The 24,367-nt window shown below is 38.7% G+C and overlaps 1 protein-coding gene across 2 annotated transcripts; it reads right to left on the bottom strand.

Moving 5' to 3' along the window:
- Nucleotides 1–1,249: 1,249 nt before the first annotated feature.
- LRRCC1 (leucine rich repeat and coiled-coil centrosomal protein 1) lies at nucleotides 1,250–21,731 on the bottom strand. 2 transcript variants are annotated; one of them, XM_064442482.1, is made up of 19 exons: nucleotides 21,550–21,718; nucleotides 21,196–21,401; nucleotides 20,788–20,853; nucleotides 19,843–20,010; nucleotides 18,096–18,265; nucleotides 17,786–17,995; nucleotides 16,813–17,015; nucleotides 15,839–16,025; nucleotides 15,355–15,503; nucleotides 13,971–14,175; nucleotides 10,158–10,297; nucleotides 8,637–8,838; nucleotides 7,498–7,683; nucleotides 6,071–6,245; nucleotides 5,206–5,369; nucleotides 4,176–4,384; nucleotides 3,845–3,982; nucleotides 2,152–2,287; nucleotides 1,250–1,542 (listed from the first exon to the last, which is right to left on the bottom strand). In XM_064442482.1, the coding sequence occupies exons 1-19, from the start codon at nucleotides 21,606–21,608 to the stop codon at nucleotides 1,420–1,422; spliced, it is 3,096 nt and encodes a 1,031-aa protein (XP_064298552.1). In that variant the 5' UTR covers nucleotides 21,609–21,718; the 3' UTR covers nucleotides 1,250–1,419. The 2 variants fall into 2 exon arrangements, with proteins under 2 accessions (XP_064298552.1, XP_064298554.1); XM_064442484.1 differs by lacking the exon at nucleotides 17,786–17,995 and having other exon boundaries at nucleotides 21,550–21,731.
- Between the last annotated feature and the right edge of the window lie 2,636 nt (nucleotides 21,732–24,367).

The following is a 24,367-nucleotide window of genomic DNA, read 5'->3' on the forward strand; positions in this document are numbered from 1 at the left end:
GATGCCTCCTCGTTGGCGCCGACGGCTCTGGTCCTCGGTGGTCTCCGGGGCCAGGTGCAGAACCCTGGACGCAGGGATCCAGAGCTGAAGCAAGTATCTTCCTTCTGCCGTCTCCTACAAAGCTGGGATCTTACCCTTTTATAAGGCTGTGCAATCTCCAGACCCCTCCCAGTCCTCCACCTCCACCCTCGGACAAGGTTACTGTTCAAAGCGGGGGTGGTGTTTTCCCAGGCCACTGCAGATACTTTATTCAGTTGTTGGGCTGTTTTTCTGTTTTGCTTTGCTGCAGCTTCTTTTCTTAAAGCAAAGCTCTCAAGGTTGTGCTTTTTCAAAGACCAGTCACTGACCGCCAGTGACTTGTTTTGGTGCCACAGCCTCTGCTTTCAACTTGTGCCCATGTTTTTGAGGCCTTTGTTACATCCCACACATAAGCTGGGCCTTGTAACGCGGCAGCTGGTATCAAGCTCTGGTTCACACAGCAAGTTCTCATAACAAGCTGATAAGAAGCCCAACAGGCCTTGCAGGGTTAGCTAAAGGCCAGGCGCCTTTTATTAGCACGAGTACTCTTCAAAGGGGTGCTGCACGCAGAAATGTACACAGTTAGGCCACACCAGTGTGCTTCGGCCTGGGTTCCGAACAAACGGATGGTAAAGGCAGCTCAGTGGCTTCTATCGTCATTGGAGCAACAGGACTCTGCTTTAGCTACTGCCAGGTGCAAGGTAGCAAGAACTAGCTCCACCTGGTGTAACAACGAACAACTGATTTTACCACTTACTATTTTACTTCCAACTACAACATTAAACACTTCAGAGTACAGTGCAGTACAGTAACAGTTTAAGCAAGTGAAATAAATGCCCAAGTACAGTGGCGATGGTGAAGTCTCCATCAACTGTAACAACCATATTAACTTAAGGCTTATGATTAGCTTCTCTAAGAAGCTGTTGGTTTATTACCTCCTATTTTTCAAAAGCCTGGTAGGAAGCCTATTGCTGTAGAGAACCAAAATATGCTGCCAAAAAAGCCACTCGAAGTTGCAGGAGTTGTGCGTTCTTTGTCAACAGTGGCAGATAAAATGTAATGAGAGATCCAAGAATTTACCTGAAAATAAAAGAATCTTTACCCCAGTGAAGGAAACCTTCACTAAAGGAAATGAAGGTAGAAGCAAACATGCTAATTCTTAATTTTAGATGATGCTTTTCATCTATGTGTTTTGACCAATTTTGACAAAACGGCTAAAAATAACCAAAGGTTAGAAATAACTCTTTATTATGAAAATATGGTACAAATATTTACATGATTCCTGAATCATCGAAATATATCACAAAGGATTTATTCTCTCAAGCAAGGAGAAAGTGCATTGTAGTATATGTATTTGCTTGTTTGTGTAGTAATACGTACACTAAAAACATGTATTCATCTTCAAAGCTCTTGTTGAATATCATTCAGTGCATGTGTAAGTCGTCTTATTTTATTTTCCATGGCTTTTTTATTGTTTGCCGTTTCCTGCAGAAGCTGCCGCATTTCTTCCTCAACATAGTAAACCTGAAAGAGCACACGGATCAAATGGAATTCTTGCTTTTCCATAATATACCTAAAACCCCCATATAATCTTGTCAATTTTTAACACTGATAAACAATGCAAGCGTTATATGCTTATGTTCAAATACGTGATGCACTATTTTTGCCACTACATACAGTAGCAGAATTTTACTTTTTTAAAAAAAGTATTAATTTGCTAGGAGATAGCAAGTAGAACTAAAATATCTACTATGCAGAAAAAGCACCAGTTGTCACACTAAGGAATAATGCAGTACGTGACAGGAAAAGTAACTGTTAATACAGGCATAGGTGAGTTAAATGGATTTTCTGGCATAACCATCATTATTCTTGCCTGTATAGATACAGAAATGTTGAGCTATCAACTTGTAACAGCTACACAGCATGCAACTTTACTTTGCTTGAATCCAGAACCTCATGATGTTCTAGAGTTCTAGAGATTTTCTTGCATAGACTGAGTACTAAACCAGGGCTGCTTCCATCCGGCGATTAGCCAGATGGATACAAACAGGTGACTTCCAAGCACCACTGTTGTAGCAGCTGTAGAATAAAAATGCAAGTATAGGGAACATATACATTTAGTATTAAAATTACTTTTTCATTTGCTGCTTCGATTTGTTTTTCCTTTTCGTTTGCCAGCTGCAATAGTTCTTCCTGATGAGCTGCCAACATTGACTCAAGTTGTTTTCTAAAAGCATCATCCATTTCATGCAACTTTTCCACAGCAATCCTAAAAGAGATTAAAAAATCCACACTCCTGCAAACAGCTGAAGTATTTTGCTTTGCTGAATTCTGCCTGTGATAAGGTTTTAATAACATAGGCACGAAAACAATTATTTCAGTATCTGGCATCAGAAGACGTCCTGTTTTCTCAAGTACGTGTTTTAGTTCTATGCATCATGTTTAGGGCTTCTGGCATTCCTCTTAGGAGAAACATGTAATCACTTCCAAAGATTACAAAGATTCAGGCTTGCTACTGTCAACATGGATGAGAACTCTACATGTTTTCAAGCATCTACTTATTATGCTTTTGCTTCCTGAGAAGTCAATGAGTGAACTACGTGATCCTGTAAATGGCCCGTAAGCCTGCGACTCACAGAAATAGTAAAGTGTCTGCTTCACACTAGCGAAGCATTTCCTTGACTCCAGGCAAATTCTGCTTTTAGGGGATAATTCTAAAATATGTAGCAACAGAAAGCAAGGCACTATACTGTTAATTTACACTAAAATTTTGAAAAAAAACAATTATTTGGGACAAAATGTCAGTTTCACTACTGATCTTCCAACAATTCCAAAACCTAGTACTACTGACTATTTGAGATGGTTGCTTTCTTCTGTTTATTAGTCAATGACCTTCTTTAAAATAACATCAAAAGTACAAAGTGCTTAATTTTAAAATGTCAAGCAAAAAACCTTAGTCATACTAGCTTATTCCTTCAGTAACAGTGTGGTTATTACTGCTAATTAATTATGCAGTCTTATTAACTAATCTTTTCTTAAGAATAGTTGGGAGGAAGGAAGAAAAATAAGAGAAAGTGGCCAAAGAATAAAGTAAAAATCACAGTGACAATCTACAGGTGACTTTTAAACAGTAACTTATAAACACAGACTCAAGTATTTATTAGTATTGTTGTGGTAAGTATTGAGGATCTGCCCTCAACTGCCTACACAGCGCACAAGCTATTTTCATCATCCTGCACAGATATTAGAGAAGCACTATGGCCTCTCTTGTGAGCCCAAATGCCAGCCACAGTTGCTTGGCCAGACCTGTGATTTGCAACCAATTTGTCCCATGCACCCTGGTCACGAGCTAGAAGGCTGACAGGCCCGTGCTCAAACAAATCCTGCTACAGGCTGACTGTGCCTCACATGCACAAGCATCTTCACTGCACGACTCCAGCCAGCACATGTGATGGCTGTGTGAGAGTCCCTGTCATGTAAGCGTGATGCCAAGTTTCCTCCAGAGGTAAACCAAAAGCTCCGTGGTGGAGCGGGCGTACCAGGGAGGAATGAGTGGAGGCTCCAATTATTTTCAAAGAAAAGGGGAACTTAGCTAAGAAGTTCAAAGGACAAATGCTGCAACTGAATGCTAGCTCCACAAAGTCAAGTCACTTGTATAGCAAGAATTACTTCTATGCACACAGAGTTTGCAGCAACTGGGTTCACCAAGTACTTAAAAAGGTATTATGCATTCTTTCACCATACAATCAAACATTTTTGTACACCTACTAACAGTGCAACTCTATACTAACTGAGCAGTCACAAAATAAGCTATTAAGGGGTTCACCTCTGAGTTTGAAGACTTTTATTTCTCTCTTCAATCAGCTTCTTCTCTTTGCTATCGAAGCTCTCCTTCATTTGTTTAACTTGTGCCTCCAGCTGGCTTAACAGATCTCCTTTACCTTGCCACTTCTTTTTCAGTGCACTGAAAGTAAGACGCATGTATTTACAGTGACTGTAGACACCACTTCTTAGGGAAGAAAAAATAGTTTTCCATGCTTTAATTTTTCCACATTTCTGTGGGTTTTAATAGCAAGTACTCTCTGAACACAGAATAACTTCAGAGCAGTGTTGCATAGTTATGAACCCAAAGAATTACTGACACTTGTATGTATCACCTGTGCGCATTCTTAATGTCATCAAGTTCTACTTCTTTTTCTTCTAGCAGTTGCTTTAATTCTTCTTTTCTTTCATTTTGCCTTTCTAATTTTTCCATTAGCTCTTCAAGTTCAGCAGCTTTGTCATCCAACTGTAGTTGAAAAAATTTCTGAGCTTCCAGATTTTCTTCACGCTGTTTTCTGATTTTTTTCTCTTTTTCTTGTAAGCCCTTTAGAAGATAAATATTTTAGAACAGACAAACTCCCTTCACTTCAACTTTATCATTACCCTTGAAGAATATCTGTTTAGTCTATGCTGGAATAAAGCAGACACGGACATGTGCAACTTTACTCTTCTAAACGTATTATTCTGGCGATAGCCAGTTAAATAATCCTCATCTGAAAGAAGAATTTTAAAAACATCAAAACAAATCTGAAATCAAAAGCAAATTAAGAAAAAAGTTATTTAGAACTCTAATACAACAACTTATTCTACATACACAAATCACTGAGCTCATTCTGTTACGTGGCTATATAGTTTAATAATAACTTTCACTGACAAAACATGCTATAAAACTCTGCTCTTATTAATAAGTTGAAGTCTTAAGTCTCCAAATGAGATTAATGGAGTAATAGAACAAAATATAGTATCTCTGCTGTTAAAATATTGATATACAAGAACTGAGTAAAGAAAAAATATTTATGTTGTAAAATAAACCCAAAGCAAGCGATTTATTTTTTCCTTTTCTTTTAAACACACAGGAACAATTACACTACCCTCGTTTTTTCCTCTCTCAAAATCATTATCAAGAATAACCCAAAGCAAGGCAAAGCCAAGAAAGTCTTTACGTAAATATGGTTCAATGAGAGATTCAAAGTAGCTTCTCTGTACATCAACTTAACACCAGGCCCTCTTCTGCTCTCAGTGAAATCAGTTGCCACAGACAGCCTGACTGAGTGCAGAGCCAACTTTCATTGCAGCCTTTAGAATAACTTGCACTGCAGGTTTTAGTTTTAGCTAAGGACACAAATTGTCAGACATTGCACTTACTTCTTTTAATCTCCTAATTGTTTCTGTCTGATCATCCACTATTTTGTTCTTAATTCTTATAGTATCACTGTCCTGTTCCTTTTGCTTTTTTAACACCTCAATCTCATTTGTTAAAACTTCAATTTTTGCCTCCAGTTTTCCCCGATCTTGAGCAAGATGAGCTCCTAGAAAAAAAGAGGATATTCACACTACGGCACTCATTTTACAGATGACTTCAAGATGCATAATGTTAGGTGAGGGAGGCGAAGGTAAGAACCACCTTAAAAACCAAACATGACCATTTCGCTCACTGAAAACACTGTAAGGCTTTATTTGTAGGCAGGTAACACTTAAGAGGAAATGTAGAACCAAAGATCTGTATTTTATCCTTTGAAAACTTCCCTGATAACAGTCAACAGTAATTTTCACAGACCCAGCCAATCTCAAAGAACCCACAAGGTGGTGCTGAATCACATGAATCAAGGAAAAATGAAAAAGCCCAAGCTTTTTTTTTTTTAAGTTAAATACTGACATTTTCACATTAGACTTATCTGATGGACAAGTAGCATTCCATAACACTGGTTACAAATCCTTGTTTTCGTAGTTTCATATTTAAAAGCTCTTTGTATAACATTATGGTATTTTGACATTTTTGGGAAATAGATAAACTGAATTTGCAATTAACTCCCACAGCTGCTGTTATGGTTCCTGTAATGGCCTGTGTACTACAGAAGACCTATTTCTGCACATCATCATTACAACTGGATAAAATGAACAAGGCATCCAGAGCTGCTGTCATGATTATAACCCTACTGGAGTGTTTATTTGAAAGCTATGACATTGAACGCCACCATTTTTTCTGCAAAAGAAAAAAAAATTATTTTACCCTGTTGTGCTAACTCCTGCCCCCATATTTTCCTTTCCATTTTTAACCCATCAATCACAGATTCCTGGGCTGTCAGCTGAGAAATAAGTTTTCCATTTTCCTTTTTCAGAAGTTCAAGTTCAACAGCCTTCTGTTTGGCCTCCTCATTCACAGTTTCCAGTTCTCCAGTTCGATACTGTATGAACGAACATTGGAAAAAGACAATAAGATCCTTTAAAACAAGTATTCAAAGTTTCAAATCAATACTAAGCAGCTGGGAAAGTAACACATACAGCGAATTAAGTTAACTGAGGACTATTCTGCTTGCATACAGCGTTCTATCTGCACCTCTTCCCGGTAATGAAACACAAATGTTTGCTTCAAATAGACGTACTTAAATCCCATAAAACTGTAAAGCTGATTTCTAAACAGCCACCTTAAGTTATCAATGCCATTATAAAAAACGTCTTTTTTAGAACTATAAATGTACAAGTCAAAGAAAGAGAAACAGAAAGTTGAGTTAAGATATTAAAAACCAAATCAAAAGAAAACAGACAGAAGCTGGGATGACCTTCTCCTTCCACGATAAAGACTTATCTTCAGCTATGCAGGCTAGTTTTTGTTTTACAGATTACAGCTGCTTAAAAAAATACCTATATTAAATCTTGTTTTTAGCAGCATCACTGACTGGCAGAATCCTATTCCTTATAGCAACACACTGTTTGGATACCCCAACAGCAACATGCAGGGAGGAGATTAGAAACAGCTGTGCAGGGGTTGTACTGCACAAAAGTTTTAACATAAAGACGGACTGGATACAGACATGGACCGGATCATACAACATTTTAAAAGTTATGCTCCTAAGATTTTTAAGAATTATTTACAAACAACATAGTACTACAATGTTACCATACAGTGAACAGTAGTATAAGATAAAGCAACTGTAGCCACAATATTTAACATTAAAATCAGACAATTAGTAGATAATGACTAATACTGCTAATTTTATGCAACTCTCAGAGATACTAAGCTGTTAATAACTACACTTGGTTATTTGTTCAATATCATTTCCACTTCACATACGGTGACCACTGAAGAACCATATTCCATTACTTCGAATTTACAAAGGGTCAGGGCTATTAATGTAGGTTTTAAAAATCTCTCTAATCAAGTGACCACTTGATTATATGCAAACTGCTAGTGCTCGCAAGGCAAGGAGTGCACTTCTGAAGACAGGAATGACTCTAGATTTTGCTGTATGGGGAGCAGCGCCTGTGAGAAATAGAAGTGCAAGATGCAAGGCTAAAAGCTGATGGGAGTACTAGGTTTTAGTGCAACAGGAAACACGCATCTTTCAGTCAATCTACTGTGCATGGAATCCTTACTTTTATGGATAAAGGATTACCAAAAAAATCATATATGTAGTTGAAATGTTTTGAAACAAGTACCTTTAGGTTTGCTGTAGCTTCCTCATTTGATTTTGTTAATTCTGCAATCTTTGCTTTCTGTTCTTTCACTATACTTGTCAGGTCTTGGATCAGACTTGCCATCTCTTTTTCCTTTTGTTCAAACTCAAACAGGGCTCGTTTATGTTCAGCTAGATCAGCAGCAACATTTTCAAAACCCTCTTTTACCTAAAGTTTTATACAACAAGACTTGAAAAATGCAAACATTTGGAAAAAGTGGGTATACATACACAAAAATGACATCTGAATTTCAAACAAAGGAAGAAATAGAAGTTCATTAACAGTATGTGAAATTAGTGAATATCTGAAACTGGTTTTCTACGTGCTGTTGGTGATACTTCAAACAACCGGTTCTGCTCAGCTACAAACTTATTAAAAAAAAAAAATCATGGGTGGATGGTAAGCAGAGCAGAAAAACCATAGCTTAGGAAATGAAAACAATGTCTTGATTTAATCTCATTGTTAAGATTAATGATAAAATCTGAAAGGGGGAACTTAAAATCAATTCTGTTTTTTTTCCTTGCAAAGGAAAGATCTGAAGGGTGAAAAACCAGTCTTTTCTATCCCACTGATTTAAAATGAAGAAACCAAGTTTAAGTGAAGGTGAAGCTTTTAAAATTTTATTTCACTTATTTCTGTGGCTAGTGTTCACATGACATGTTATCTAAGGAATTTAGTAAGCAAGTTTTGAATTTGAATTTCAAGATGTACATGCAAAATTCAGTTTTTAAAATTTAAACAATAGGGCATTTTATTATTAAATACACTAGTGTATATATATACACATAACCATAACCTTATCAAAACACCACGAGAGTTCTTACAATAATTGAATTTATTCTAATAGATGGTCAACATCTTTTAAAAGAAATTAATACCAACAGATAGAAGTTTTTCTAGTTTCTTTTTGCTGGTTTTTTTGAGTGCCGGCTTGGCATTTGGTGTCTGTGTTCTAACCATTGCTATTTCAAAGCTTACTACCTATATTATTATATGAATCCTTAGAGCAAAGACCTTAAGCATCAGAAAAACCAAACCCTAAAACACAAAAGCCCAAACCCCAACACATTTAAAAGAACTACAACTCCACCTAGTTTGAGATGCAATTTTCTTAGTCTTACCTCTTTAAACCTTTTTGCTTCAACCATTAAAGCTAAACGAAATTCATCTTCTAACTCTTTGTACTTCTGGTTTAACATATTAATTTTCTCCTGAAATTCTTTAACACGCTGCTCGTGCCTCTGCTCCTCTTTAGCCACTTCTTTTGACAAAGCATCTTGAAATTCAGGTCCATTTAAAGCAACTCGGGTTTCAAGTTCTTTCCTGAAGTTACCAAATGCATACGTGAGGCAAGAACTGCAGTATCTCACAATGCTATTTCAATTCATTTCCTTAATATTTCTTAAAAAGGATAATGCATTACATAATAAGTGGGATAAATTCCTTAGTTTCACAGACAGATTTCAGTCTTCTATCACAATGGCCCTGGGATGAGGAAGTGCGTTGACTACTGTTAAAACACCCAAAGGAATAACCTCACTTTTTAATTCAAACATTCCTAGAAATTATTCAATTGCTCTTTTGCTGTTAATTTGTTTGCTTTGCTGTTAAAGATCTGGAAGAGACACTGGAACTGGGGAAATGCACTGTACAGCCAGATACCCTCTTTTGCAGTCATCCTCTTCACCTTCACCCAACAACTGCTGCTTCTCACTCAGACCCAAAACCTGAAAAGCAGCAGCAGCGGGGACCTAACGGGTTCCTGGATAAGCCTTCTTCTTGTCTGGAAGCATCCTTATAGGAGAATGTTGAAGCAAAAGTACCTTGTACTTCAAGACTGTTCTGTTCATCTGCTTTAAAGCACTAACACAAAACATATCTGCTGTCCTTCACATTACATCTTTTGGAGATTTATGAGACAATAATTGGAAGTTCTCAAAACACAGCTATCAGATTATTCCCATCTAAACCTGCATTTATCTTGGTATCTGTATCTGAATACATTTATCCTTGTAAAATGTAGCAAGCGAGCTAGCAAGGAGGTTATTATATTAATAACCTCTCTCACACACCAGTATACCACACACCACTTGTTGTTTTAGTTTGTACACATATTTGATTGTATTAGTGAAACAGTATAGAACTACTGTTCAAGTATTCTCCAGAAAAAGGAAATTTTGAGAGGAAAAACAGCCACGCAAGCCACCCACCCTCCCTAAATCAAGATGCTGTAGAAGCTGACTTTTTTTGGGAACAGCTTGTGTTTTTGTAGTATATGCAAATCTTCAGACAATAATTGAAATGTGATTTTATTTTTATCTGATTGTTTCCTGGATTAAAGATCATGTTCTTAAAATAAAAAGTTCAGCCATATAATGAGACAAGAACATATCAAATGAAAGGCGGGAAGAACGCAGTTGCCTACATACACTTATAAGTCAGGAATCTACAAGATATGAAGATATTCTTAAATGAGCAAGAAAACAGATGGGAAGACATCTACATTTTTAAATACCTTCTCTCCCATAAAAAACCAACTAAACAAAAACACACCCACACTTTAGAGAATATATTTAAACAAAACATGTTTGCTCCACTAGCATCTCTATTAACTTGTGAAATGGAAATAGAAGACCCCATACCTTTGCTCTTGCTCTCTTAATATAAGAAGTTCATGTAGTTGTTTCACCTTCTCCTTCTGTTGTCGAAAGGATATTCTAAGTAACTGTACTTCTCTTTCATTTGCTGATGCTTTAAGCTCTGCTTCTTGTACCTGTTTCATCTGTGTAGAATTCATAAAGAGAGAAACAAGGTTTTCTTAAAACTGCAATCTATTCTTCATGTCTTATACTAGAATACAAAGGAACAGGTGATTTATTATATACATGGCTACCTGGGCCATTATGCTTACAGCATGCTCTGTAACTGTCAGTATTTTTCACCAAATTTTACGCAATTTTGTTATGTTACCTAGCTCGAGACAAGGGAAGGGAAGGGTTTGTGGGGGTTTTCTGGTTTGGGGGTTTCTTTTTTCAGTAGGTTGGTTGGGTGGGTTTTTTACTATTTTTTTTATACTTGCAGAAATTTTAAGACAAATAAAATTAAGTCTTAATTTACTACAACACAAAAAAGCAACTTCCATGAAGAACCAAGGATATCTACTTAATTTATAAAGAACTTGAAAGTGTCCTGAAGAAGTGGAACAAGTGCATTGGCAGAATGAGTTCCTCAATTACAAATTCTCATAATACTTGTATCAGTTTCAAGCCAAACATTTTTAGATTTATTACTTTTTTTGTTTGTTTTTAAACACTCCAGTTACAAAAATCTGTATCTTTCCGAGTTTTATGGTTTAAAGTTGCTGAACAGAGCAGCTTTCTAATGATTTTACGAAAAATGGAGAATCAGTATAAACACCAGGTGGCATACTCGCCTTTTTCCATTTGATGCAAGCTTTTATGAATAATTCCATCTTATAGTCTTAAGCCTTTTACATACAAAGCTGTGTTCTCTGACTCAACAAGTAGGAAAAAAATGATTTAAAAATTTATTAAAAAGGTTTTAATTACTCATTAAATGGTAATTTAGAATCGAGACACTTCAGAAGGCTGCAAGTTAGAACATGCAACAGAAACAGCAGAGGAGATGTTAATGGAAATATTCTTATTCAAGATCATTACTTGTAGCATTCATCTCAATCCTTCTTGCTCAAGCAGTCAGCAATAAGGACTTAACTACCTTGTCAACCTGTCCTAATCAAAGCAAAGAGTCTCCACGTTCTGTACTTACACTATTCTAATCTCTTTGCTTTCCAGAGTATCAAATCTATGAATGGTTAATGGACTACAAGATTACCACTGAAGTGTGTCAGTTATCCAATGGCAGAGCTAGAACATAGAGACAACCCAGTTTACTTTCCAACTCTCACAAGAAAACAAATAAAAAACCCTCAACCCCCACAAAACAAAACAAATCTGGGTGCCCCCTCCATGTCAGGCCACACCTGGAGTACTGTGTACAGTTCTGGTCCCCGCTCTACAAAAAGGATGTGGACAGGCTGGAAGGGGTCCAGAGAAGGGCCACCAAGATGACCAAAGGACTGGGAAGCCTGCCATAGGAGGATAGGCTGGGAGAGCTGGGTTTGTTCAGCCTTGAGAAAAGGAGGCTCAGAGGGGATCTCATCACCATGTACCAGTACTTCAGGGGTAGCTACAAAGAAGATGGAGACTCCCTGTTTACACGGAGTCCCATGGAGAGGACAAGGGGGAAGGGACACAAGTTGCTCTTGGGGAGATTCCGATTGGACAGCAGAGGAAAATTTTTCACACCGAGGACAGTCACCCATTGGAATAATCTCCCCAGGGAAGGGGTTGACTCGGCCACGTTGGACACCTTCAAGAGTCGTCTGGACAGGGTGCTGGGCCATCTTGCTTAGACTCTGCTGGTCCTAGAAAGGTTGGACTAGATGATCCCTGAGGTCCCTTCCAACCTGGGATTCTGTGAAATCCCAAATCTGTTTTCTTTCACAACTCCATCACAACTGTCCCATGACCTTGATTTCTGAACAATCAATCCAAGTGAAAAATTAAAAATTAAGAAACAGCTGTATGGAATGTTCTGCACTCACAAATAAAACATTGTTTACAATGTTTATAACCTGCAATGTCCCTTAAGATACTAAGTGCTGCATGTTAAGAGTTCCAACTTGAGAATGCCAGAGGCACCTAAAGTTCATACAGTAGTTTCAGTTGTATGAAAATTGTTGGGAGACTTGAGTATGAAGCTATGTTCTCATGTTCTACATGTTAAGCCTCTTCACGAGTAACACTTAGACGCACCCCACTGTATTCATGTTATTTTGTGGATGAAGTGAAGCAATTCTCTCCTAAACTGAAGCACTTACAAATTTCAGGTGAGTACACATAAAAATTTAAATACAGACAGAAAATAGGGTACACATTTCAATGCACAGTAACTGATTTATCTTGAATCCCTCAAAATAATCTAGTAATGTTGACTAAAATCCTTAAACAGTGTCTACCTAGAGTAACCATAAATTTACCACTGAAGCTAACTGCCAATGCGTACTATGAGAAAGCTCTATAAAATACTCCAGAATTTGTTTATCTTAGAGCTGATAAAATAGGCCAAAGGAATATTAAATCTGAACATGCAACAGATAATTTAGTTTCTAGAACATCATGACTACTCTTTGAAACATCATTATTTATGATCCTGTAGCAAATACTCTTTAGGACAGGAACAAAGACCTCTTAATGAAGTTTTGCAGTTAATAAAAAACGATGCTACTACTATCAAAAGAGATGACTTATTTCTACAAACTCATTAAAGGAAAAATAAAACCCTCAAGCACCAGTGAGGTATTTCCTTTCTTATAGGAAAAGAAAAAACAAAACAAAACAAAAAACCCAACCGGTCTCCTCTAAATCACTACATTTAGTACTTTTCACAGTGACATGCAGCTGAAGGTCACTTCTAGATCCATAGTAGCTCCAGAGTATTTACAGGTAAGGAAGAAAATGGAAGAGCCATTCAGGTGCCTAAACAGAAATCGAAAGTGGAGGGTGGCTAATCCATAACTTGAATGGCACTTGCAGCTTGGCTGTCAGTGCACTTCACGATTCTGTTTCCTTTCAGGGTATCTGAGTAACACGTCCTAGAGCACCGTACCAGCAGTTCAGAGACTTTTCAGGATGTATATATTAGGATACAATTTCTGTAAGTGGATACGTTCAGTGACACAGGAATGGGCTGATATAGGAATATAATAAAAAAATAGAAATACATATTGAAGGATGCAGCATTTGGCCACTGAAAATTCACCAACAAATTATTCAGTCAGAAACAGTGGCAGTATCTGGTCCAGCATCTTGATCTTATGTATTTGTACACTAAACAAAGTGCCTCTGACAACAAAAGCATCATTATCTTCTCCAGCTGTAAAAACAAAACCAAAAAAAATCTCAAGCAAACAAACAAACAAAAAACCCCAAACAACCAGAATCTTTAAAGTTCTCAGCAATTAGAGGCTTTTAACTGCGACCAGAACAAAAAAGTAATTCTTTAGATCAGCAAAACAAACAGAACCATCAGATTGCCATCCTGCTAGTAAGATCTTTATTGATTTCAGCAATATTTTTAAAAACTTGTCTTTGTTACTGTATATTTTCGGAAACTATCAACTCTCAGTGTTAAGTACTAAGACTTGTTCTCCTTTATCTTAAGGCCACATCGCATGACATACTTCTATTTATAAAATATGTTAGTTGACAATTAAAATGGATACTTGTTATTAACTACTACTACTAGAAAAAAAGCCCCTGCTTTTACCGTGGAAAACTCAGGCTTAAGACTTGTAAAATCTAGTGTTTCTTAATATCTAGGACTATAGTAGCCATCCTGTTGCCATGGTATTACTCATGAAAAATATTTACCTCTATTGTTCGCTGCTGCAGTCTCTGCGTCTCCATCTTGGATAGTGTTTCTTCTAAAGCTTGCATGGCCTTCTGATGTTCTGTTTCTTTATTTCTTGCCTGATTTAACTCATTAGTAAGTCTTTCAGTTTCACCTTTCAACTGTTGGACATCTGCTTGCAGTCTTGCTTTAACATCTCTCTCTTTCAATATCAATTCCTTTAACCTGAGAATAAATGCAATAAAGTTATATTACAAACATTTTAGTATTGAGTTTGATGCCAAATACATTGAGGAAGAGGTATTAGTAAGTGTTGTAGCACCATATCTTGTTCTTTGTTCAGTTTTACTATTTACAGCACTGCCATATAAAACTGTTTAAAAATATGTAAAATATTGCTGAAGTAATGTGTGGAGCTTCATTTTACAGGAAACTAAGCTGGAGACAACCTGACAGATACCTCTTTAACGAAATGACATTCCAGTATCATTTTGCTTTATAGAGAAGTCAAACATACAGTATCAATTCATAATTTAATAATTTTCTTCAGAAAACTCTGAAATATCCTGAAATATTCTAGTAATTTTTGATGTAAGATCTATCTTAAAAGGAACTTAATAAGCCTCTTATCCAAGATGGTAACAAATAAAGGTGGGAAGTGAACCTAAAACAAAAAGAAAGAAAAAAGGGGGGGAAACAATCGGTCAGTCATAGATGGTAACTCAGGAAGCACTTGGCTTGGTTCTTCCTTATGAGAAAGAAAACGTGTCTTTGATAAATACAATGCAGTTAAGAAAAAGACAAATAAAGCAGACATCTCCAATCAAAGCTGACAACAAACAATGCTTTGTTAGAAGGGAGACCTTTTTATCAAAAGGTATGCTGCTCAGAACTTAGAAGGATGATGACAGCAGTCTGTCTATAGGAAGATATGCTAGGCCTGACCGGCACAACATGTTGCCTATTGGCCAACTCCGGCCTGCCAGAAACAACTTTATTCAAGTGCACTGTGCAGGAAGAAAAGAGCACTGTTATCTATAGATGGAAAGGGAGATAGGGTATTGGAAGCATGATATGAGACAACTCTACAGCTTGAGCTGAAAGAACATTTATGATACAGATTGCTTGGAAAGTAATGGCTAGAAATGGAGGTAAGTGACATACTGATACTGTTCTGAGACAAGAACAGGGAGAAAGCTACAGAGCTGCACAAGGGAATTTCATTAGGTAATACCAAGAGAAATTCTAGCACTACTTCCTGATGCATCATTTTCCAAGTATTTTGTTTAAAGCTGTTCTTATTTCTTCGGCCTATAAATTGAATTGTCTTGTATTAAAAAAAAACAAAAACAAAAACAAGAACAAACCAAACCAAACTTGCATACTACAGCACTGTTTCCCTACCTGTCTGTAGTGTATACAGCCATACTCTGAATATTCTTTTCTTCTTTTGCATGTTTCTGTAGCTCTCTGACATGCTCTATTAATTTCTTCTCTGCTTGCTCTGCTTTCCACCTCCTTTCTTTCTCCTGATCCAGTTCTTGAATAAGCACCTTTGCAAGAAAGTGGTAAGTATTAACTTACTAGGAAACATTCAAATGTAGCCAAAAAATGACAAACAATATTCGTAATTGTAGAACAAGAGGGTTTTTTGTCTTTCTGGAATTCATGGATGACAGAGGAGAGTGTGAGTGACCAGGCCAAAAGCCCTCATAGAAGTGAAATAAAATAAATTCTCTCCCAGCTGACACCACAAGAGCTCCACTATTTTTTTGATACTATCAACATGCAATTATTTTTGTCACCACCAATTTTAAAGTTTCACTAGGAGACATATGCTTGGCTTCTGGTGAAGGTATACTCATATTTAACTTGATACAAAACATACTCGGTATGTTGATTCTTCTGTGGCATTTAAATTAATTTCTTCTATTTTTTCTATATTGCTCTGTCTTCCAGTTAATATTTCAGCTTTTGTTCCCACTACTTCCAAGTCTCGAGTATCCGATGATGAATTGAGCTGAGTCTCCCTCTGACTGGAGCGTGGACACTTTGAGGAACTCTTCTTCTCTTCCCTATAACAGCAGGACATCAGGTCTATTTAAGAATATGCAGAGTTTAAACAGTAACAGGGAATTCAGACACTTCTACAGGACAAAACTTTACAATTCTGTGTAGAAGATGAATTGCACAGAGTTTTAAACAATGTAGAAAATAATTTACAAGCAGTTCATGAAACAAACAAATTCAAATATTCTGCTGTAAAAAAACCCAAAGGAAGTCTAGTACTAGTAGATGCAATCTGAAGAACACCTTACAACCACATAGATATGAAACAATTTTAGAGAAGCAGAGTAGCTGTAGAGCTGCAGTGGCTGACTAAACTAATATATTCCAATTTATATCATCTTCAATTCATCACTTCTGGTATCTACTATACAAATCAAACTAACTACTATGGCATCCTCAGTTCATCACAAAATATGGACAGTTACATTCTTGAGCACCGTTCTGACACCATGGATCTTCTATTATTTTTTTAATGACTCAATTCTTCCGTCTCTGGAGAATTCTTCTGTCACCACAATTGAGAACAAAGATGAAAATATAGGCTGTTAGAATTCTGAAAGTGTTTGTTTTAAAATCTTCAGCTCAATTTTCTTTTCACCTAAAGACAGAAAATGCGCATGCAGGGAAATGATCAAGTGAAGCCTCAGTAGCTAATAATTTTTAGAGCATTATTAAACAGAGCTAATTTACCTAACCTACCACTTTCAGCAGAATGTTTCAGGTCAAACTACGTTCACTCTGATGATGCTCAGATTAATTAATTTTGGCTTTATATGGCAAACACTGGAATACCTGTCAGTTATTTTGTTCTTAAGATGACTCGCATGACACCTAGTAGATGAGGTAGTTCTACGGTAAGTAGGGATCTTGCTTCTTTTCGTAACCTTTCTGTTGTTCTCTTTCCCACTCTCATTTTCGCTCTCAGAAGTTGGATCTGTGTCTCTCTTAGCTTTGAGAACATTTGGAGGAGCTTCCCTTCTTGAGGTATCAGATACCTAAGAAGAGATGGAAGTTTTATCTATACATTCTACAACTTCTAATTGGCTAACTTCTAATACTTATTCAGGTGCTACTTTTAAAAAGTTAACACAAAATAATTTTGATAGAAAAGTAAATAATTTCTTCCAAACAACCCCTTCCCTCCTTGCTAAAACATTTTGTTGCTTTAAAGATAAAATAAACCCAACAGAACAGCATGCTTCAGAACGTACAGCTGTATGTTTTGAAATACCTGAAGTTTGGTAAAATTGTTAGGTATAGAAGCTTGGTGCAAAATACAGCACTTAAAACCAAAAAAGCCTTGCAAACATGCAAGGTACACCACAAACTGTTAAAAAAAGCACACCTGACTAACATATCAGACCAACTTGACCTATTAGCAAAGTTAATTTTCATCAACTCTATAATCCAGATATTTTGCTGCATTTCATACTTTACTCTGGTTCAGTTACTATATTGATGGCTTCAGGGTAAAAAACAGAAAACAATTTTCTAATATAATACGATCCGATAGTTCTCCTAGTCCCATGCACTATAGTTTTCATCGGTATGAAAGTTTTACTGATTCAAAGTGCAATCTTCAGTTTTAAAGGCTTGTTTTTAATTTATCCCATTTCTCAAAATTATTGAGAACACATTAGCACTGAGTCAGCACACACATACCAGTAGAAATGCTGCAGTCTGTCCCAGCAAGCTTTTGCATTATCAAAAGGCACACCTCATTTTACAAACAAAACTTTCTGTGCAATCACAGAAAAAAATTCACCTTCTGCAGTATCTGTGAAATTTGATCTTCTATTTTTTTAATCCTTATCTCACTGTATATTTTATCAAGTTCGGCCTTCTCTGGTTCTGAAGATGAGACAAGCTCCGTAGAAGAGCTGATGGCACTTTGTACTGGTATTCTTGTACGCTGACGAAAATGAGCTAATGCCTGGTCAATATGCGGTGTCACCACTGGTAAGGTAACATAGTTCTGTCAAAAGGAATGACAACCCTTGTAACATTAACCAGTTGCATGCAATATAAAAATAAAATGTATCAATTTTAAAATCAGTACACACAAACTATGGCACCTGATCTCTGGATGAGGGGCACCCAGATGAAACCAAACAGCCCAAAATGTCTTCTAAACACTGCAAATCTGAACAGTTTTCTTCTGCCAGGTCCACTGGTTCACCAGAAATATTTCTTCCATCTAGAGCTGTTAGCTGAGGCAATGTCTGAAGAACAGTTTCTCTATAACCTTGAGGAAAAGACCACGTTTAAATTGAAATTAATCTCCGAAGCAGATGTCTAGTGTAATTTAGGTACCCTGACATCTTAAATTATTCATTGCATTTTTAATAGAAGAAAAAAAGTAGTGAGTTATTTACAAGTGTCTTACCTTTCTCCACCCATAAGGCTTTCAGCAGACAACATTACAAAACAAATTAACTGGGAAGCTGCTTGCCTAGTCCTGGTCTACCCAGGGATTTCCCCACCACCATCAGCACACTGCAGTGGCACAGACAACCTTTGGTGCAGTAGGCCAGTACTAAAAAGAGCTGTATCAAGCACAAGGATAGACAAATGTAATGGAAAGGCAAGTTCTGAAAGGGCTTAGATAACTTAATCCTTTTTCAGTGAATGAAGTAAGGCGTTATAAAACTGGAAGGTATTGAAGTTGAATTTCTTTTAATAGAATTTGGACTTCTGAACAGTGTAGTTTCGAAAGTAAGTGCCGCCAAAGAGGTGCGTATGAAGAGGTAGGTGAACACTTACAGAATAAAACTAGTGGAATTTTCTAAGTTACCCAGGCAAGTTTAACAGCCCTGTTACTGCTTCCATGGCGCCTGAAAGCATTTGTAAAACTTGTTCATGGTTGCTTTTGAAAACATTGCCTAAGACCTTATTTGGCTTCCCTCAATTGTCTCTGAGGTTTCTTTCCAAGAACTGTACATGTATTACCCCTGTATCAGTTGCATACTCATGATATGGTTGTTATTGTATTATTGCAATTCCTACTGTTGTCCCCTTTGTAATGAAATTATCTTTGAGCTGTCCCAAAAGAATCAAATCTTTCACTTCTACCTTCCTGTAGATTTTCCATCTCACACACAAATGAAGAAAACAAACAAAACCTGCAGCAAAACATGATGCTACAATTTAACTAGTTTCATCACAGGGTGTAACACTGAAGTGCCATAAAAACCTACCCCCAAACTAGGAGCTCTAGGCAGAGCAACTGAAAGTGATGTATCCATGTGTGTTCCTCCAACTTGTCTCCATGCTGCCTAGTAGAACCCCTGCCTACTGTTTAAATGAAAATGCTAATTACTGCAGAGCATCTTAGAGTCTGTGACTGCTTACTGAAGCTGTGGGAAAAGGAAGAAAGGCTAATAGTGCTTATTACTGATCGTCCTCAAGAGGACCATCTACTTCCCATGCCTGCCCTCTTTCTATATAGTTCAATATCTCTATGTATAGTGTTCAAATTCTCAGCCCTCTCCACCCACCCTGTAGTAGTTATACTCCTTTCCTCCTATTTGTTCAATGCTTTTTCTCCCCATCACTCTTTGTCTATCTCCCACCTTAACCTAACATAATATGTAAAAAGCTGAGCCTTATCAAAGCATACAAAAAGTTAGAATTTTGAGGATATGCTGGGGTGGGGGTGGGGAAGATTCTTTCATGGAAAACAAATTAATTCTGATAGAATTTAGACTTCTGCAGGCTGGCCAGTTCATGAATGAATTTTTAAGCTTCAGAACCTGGCTCACAGCTTAAGGGAATTCACTGACCAAACGAGTACACAGTATCTACCTAACAAGAGGTCCATACCTGCTACATGACAAACTGGATTGGCTTTTCCATTTTTTTCCAGTGTCAGATTCGTCAAACAGCACAGTCCCTTTGTGCACTGAAGTAAGTGATCAATACTGTTTACACAGTTGCTGTGAAGGTCAATATGGCTAATCTTATGACTGGTTCCATGAAGGCACTGAAATCCTGAAAATTTGAGAAAAAACGCAAAATAATGATTCCTGCTACAATCCTAGACTATGGGGTGTAGAAGAAATGGCATCATGTTGAAAAATATTCAGTAACTACATCATAGCTGGAAATGATGTAACAACTTTTGCTCCATATCCTTGTCTACATATATTAATTAGCTACAGTACATGAACACACAGCACAACACTTAAGCTAGTTATGAGAGCTGACTTAAAGAAACAGAACTGTTCCTAACTGTTAAGAAGCATGTAAGAATAAACATTTTGCTTGAAGTTCCTTTTTATAACTCAGTTCATTAACACCATTTTTACCAATGTTCTTTTCAATTTTGTTATAAACTCCCTTGATTCTGTAGCTTTAAATCTTAGTAAGAAGCAACAACTGACCATTTCAACAAATAGATTTAGAAGAGAACTTCTGTATCATATCCAAAGTTGCATTTTTGTCCTATAAAGAGGAAAGATATGAATCGTTTGGAAATATCTTCCAAGACGATGGCATTTTTCACTTTGGAAATAAGTTTGAAATGTTTACAGTACTACTTTGTGAATGAGCTCGGCCTCGCCAAATACAGGAGAATGAATTCCAGCGCAGAACAAACCTTTATGTTAGAAACTCGAAGGCTGACAGTAGCAGCAATTGCCGCCTTCAGTAGCATTTTTCAGTCTAATTGGGTGAACTATTAGAAACGTCTAAAAATACAGTCAAGTTTTTCAATATTAAAGTGAGGCAAATGCTTTTTACTGCACTGCATGTGCCAAAATCACTTACCAGAGAGATCGTGTATGCGATTATATGACAAATTCAGTGTAGTTAAATTAAAGAGTTTTTCCAGTCCTAAAGAAAATGAGGAAAAAAAGGAAGAGTAAGGTTTTCAAAAGAATGGTCTGCTTTCATTAAAACTTGCCAAGTAAGCCTTAATGATCATAACTGCAAATTATCACAATAAACTATAACCATGCTATAAAAATGTTTATCCTTCTAAATTAAAGCGTTTTGCTATGATAAAGGTTACAGAAACTATAAGATCTTTTTAAAATTTACATAACAATATGCTTAGTCGCTCATGCTAACTACATATAACCTAAATTATATGCATACTTTCCGGAAGCAAACTTTAAGCCAACTCTTAGAAAAGCTTTGTGTGTGGCTTAACCGACAGAAATAAATACTGCAGACCCTCCACTTTGGTTATCAGGTTGCAGGACAGGCTTAGGGTGCGCAGGTTAGCCAGGGAACTCAGCCCCTCGATGCGGCGGATCTGGTTTGACGACAGGTCTAAATGCCGCAGGTTCCAGAGGTGGTCGAGCCCCTCGATTCTGGCGATGCGGTTACAGTGCGCGTTGAGCGCGCGCAGGTCGGGGCTCAGGAAGACCTCCACGAGGCTGCGAAAGAAGGAGGGAACGAAGGAAGGGCACCGCCGTCAGCCGCGCAGCTCCGCGCCCGGGCCGCCCTGCCCAGCGCCCCGCCACGGCCGCGGCCGCGGGCCGCCCTCACCCCACGGGCCCAGCTCCCCTCCGGCAGGCTCCCCACCTACTAACGCCCTCATCCATGAGGCTGAGCTCGCCGGGGATGGCGCTGGCCCCCGACATGCCGCCGCGCCGGACCGGGCCGAGCCGCCCCGCCCAGACCGCACCAGCCGCCCTTTCAAACTTCCCTCCCCTCACAACGGCGACGCTCCGCGCTTTACGGCTGAGACGCAAAGCTCTCACGGCAACCCCGCCGCAAAGCGACGTCTGCCCCCACCCCCAAGCTTTCCTACCCACCTCCCCCCGCTCCCCGCCGCCGCGGGCACGGCGCACGCGCAGATGGGGCCGGTGTGCCTCACAGGATCTTTCAAGTATTTTTGCTTTAAATAACCAAATTCACAGAATCACAGAATGGTGGGGGTTGGAAGGGATCTCTGGAGATCATCTTGTCCAAACCCCCTGCTTGAGCAGGGACACCCAGAGCAGGGAGCACAGGAACACATTCAGGCGGGTTTTGAATGTCTCCAGGGAAGGAGACTCCACAACCTCCCTGGGCAGCCTGTGCCACTGCTCTGGCACCCGCACAGGAAAGAAGTTTTTCCTCATGTTTAGCTGGAACTCCCTGTGTTCTAACTAGTGCCCATTGCCCCTGGTGCTGTCACTGGGCACCACTGAAAAGAGTCTGGTCCTATCTTGACACCCACCCTTCAGATACTTATAAGTATTGATGAAATCCCTCTTCAGTCTTCTCCAGGCTAAACAAACCCAAGTCTCTCAGCTTTTCCTTATAAGGAAGATGCTCCAGCCCCCTGATCATCTTGGTAGCTCTCCGCTGGACTCTCTCCAGTAGTTCCCTTTCTTGAACTGGGGAGCCCAAAACTGGACACAGCACTCCAGATGTGGTCTCACTAGGGCAGAGTAGAGGGGGAGGATAACCTCTGTCAATATGCTGGCCACAGTCCCTTTAATGCAGCCCAGGATACCGTTGGCCTTCTTGGCCACAAGGCCACATTGCTGGCTCATGGTCACCTTGCTGTCCATCAGCGCTCCCAGGTTCTTCTCAACAGAGCCACTTCCCAGCAGGTCAGCCCCCAGCCTCTACTGGTGCATGGGGTTGTTCTTCCCCAGGTGCAGGACCCTATACTTGCTTTTGTTGAATTTCATCAGGTGCCCCTTGGCCCAGCTCTCCAGCCTGTCAAGGTCTTGTTGGATGGCAGCACAGCCTTCTGGCGTATCAGCTACTCTTTCCAGCTTGGTATCATCAGCGAACTTGCTGAAGTTACACTCTGTCCCATCATCCAGGTCACTGATGAATATGTTGAACAGGACTGGACCCAGCACAGACCCCTGGGGAACACCGCTAGTTATGGGCCTCCATCCAGACTTTGCCCTGTTGATCACGACCCTCCTGAGTTCTGTTGTTGAGCCAGTTCTCAATCCACCTCACTGTCCACTCATCCAGCCCACACTTCCTAGGTTTACCTATGAGGATGTTATGGGAGTCATTGTCAAAAGCCTTACTGAAGTCAAGATAGACAACAACCACTGATCTCCCTTCATCAACTCAGCCATCAATCCCAGGACTGTGATGAGCTGCTGGGGGGTTTCTGCTGGCCATGATTGGGGGATCTTGCTTGGCACGGCCTGCCTGCATGGCTGGGAGGATCCTCTGGCTGACTACAACTAGTGACAAGGCACTGGCTGTAACAGTACAACTAGGATTTTGAAGAGAAATGTAGCTAAAGGTGAATTTTGGTGAAACAATGTCCGTAACACTGGGCTAGATATACTAATAGACTTCTTACTTGGACTAGGCACTGTACATGCTTTTAAGTATCAGTGCTATTGTAGTACCCCTTTACAATATCATACTGACATTTCTTCACGAATGGCTTTGTCTTTCAGGGCACTGTAGCATCACTATGTAAGCTTACAGTGCAACACTGAGCATTTGGTGTAGAAAATGCAAGCCCGTCCCCATGGGAAGACGGGTAGATTAATTTAACCATCTAAAAGCAGGAGGGGCATAATTTCCAGTGGGCAGTTCATACTGCTATTGCTGGGATTGGATGAGTCTCAACCCATCTTGCTGTTTACTGCAGGGGAAGCCTAACAAAGTCTAGAGACTTAGTTTTTAAATGTCTGCATTTATACAGATGAGTCCTATTGTTAGACATGCTCACCAGCCACTGATTATTAGTATCTGTTACTGCAAAAAAATCCATCGGACTTCTCTTTACACATCACAGCCCAACAAAGAATGAATACAGTAGCTCATGCAAACGCACATACACTGATATTTTATCAAAGAGAAAAGTAAACTCTACAGCTAGTATGAACAGCTGCATAGGATGCAAGTGAAAACATTGTAGCATGTCACAAAACAGTGACTTTTCCCATGGTTTTTGGTTTGCCATTAGCTGACTGCTATGTGGGATCTGTTTCATGATCAATAGTGAAAGTGGAACGATGTATCTACCAGGGAAACAAATAGATCCTTTAGTCTTTTAGTAAAAGGCAGATGTATAACAAGTTTGGCAGAGTACCAGGAAAAGAAGAATGTTGCCAAGGCAGTAGATTGTGCCTCTATGTGCAGGCTCATTTTCTAAATAAAAGTTTGTGAATACATCATAGGGTCTGGTGTGGCAAATGGTAAACTGGCTTCTATCTAGTGGGGCTTACGGAAATCCTTGAATAGCTGTTGAGCTCCTTTCAGAAGGCAAGACAAAGAAAACTACTTTTAAACGTCATATTCCCAACAAAAGGTGAGCTAAAGAAGAGGAGGAAAAAAAAGGAGGATTATAAATAAAAGTTGTCAGTCATATTAAATACAGTATGTCCCTTGATGTATGCCAAGGAAGATTAACTGTGACTGTTTTTTT

The sequence above is a fragment of the Phalacrocorax carbo genome, chromosome 2 (assembly GCF_963921805.1).
Source record: "Phalacrocorax carbo chromosome 2, bPhaCar2.1, whole genome shotgun sequence".
NCBI lineage: Eukaryota > Metazoa > Chordata > Aves > Suliformes > Phalacrocoracidae > Phalacrocorax > Phalacrocorax carbo.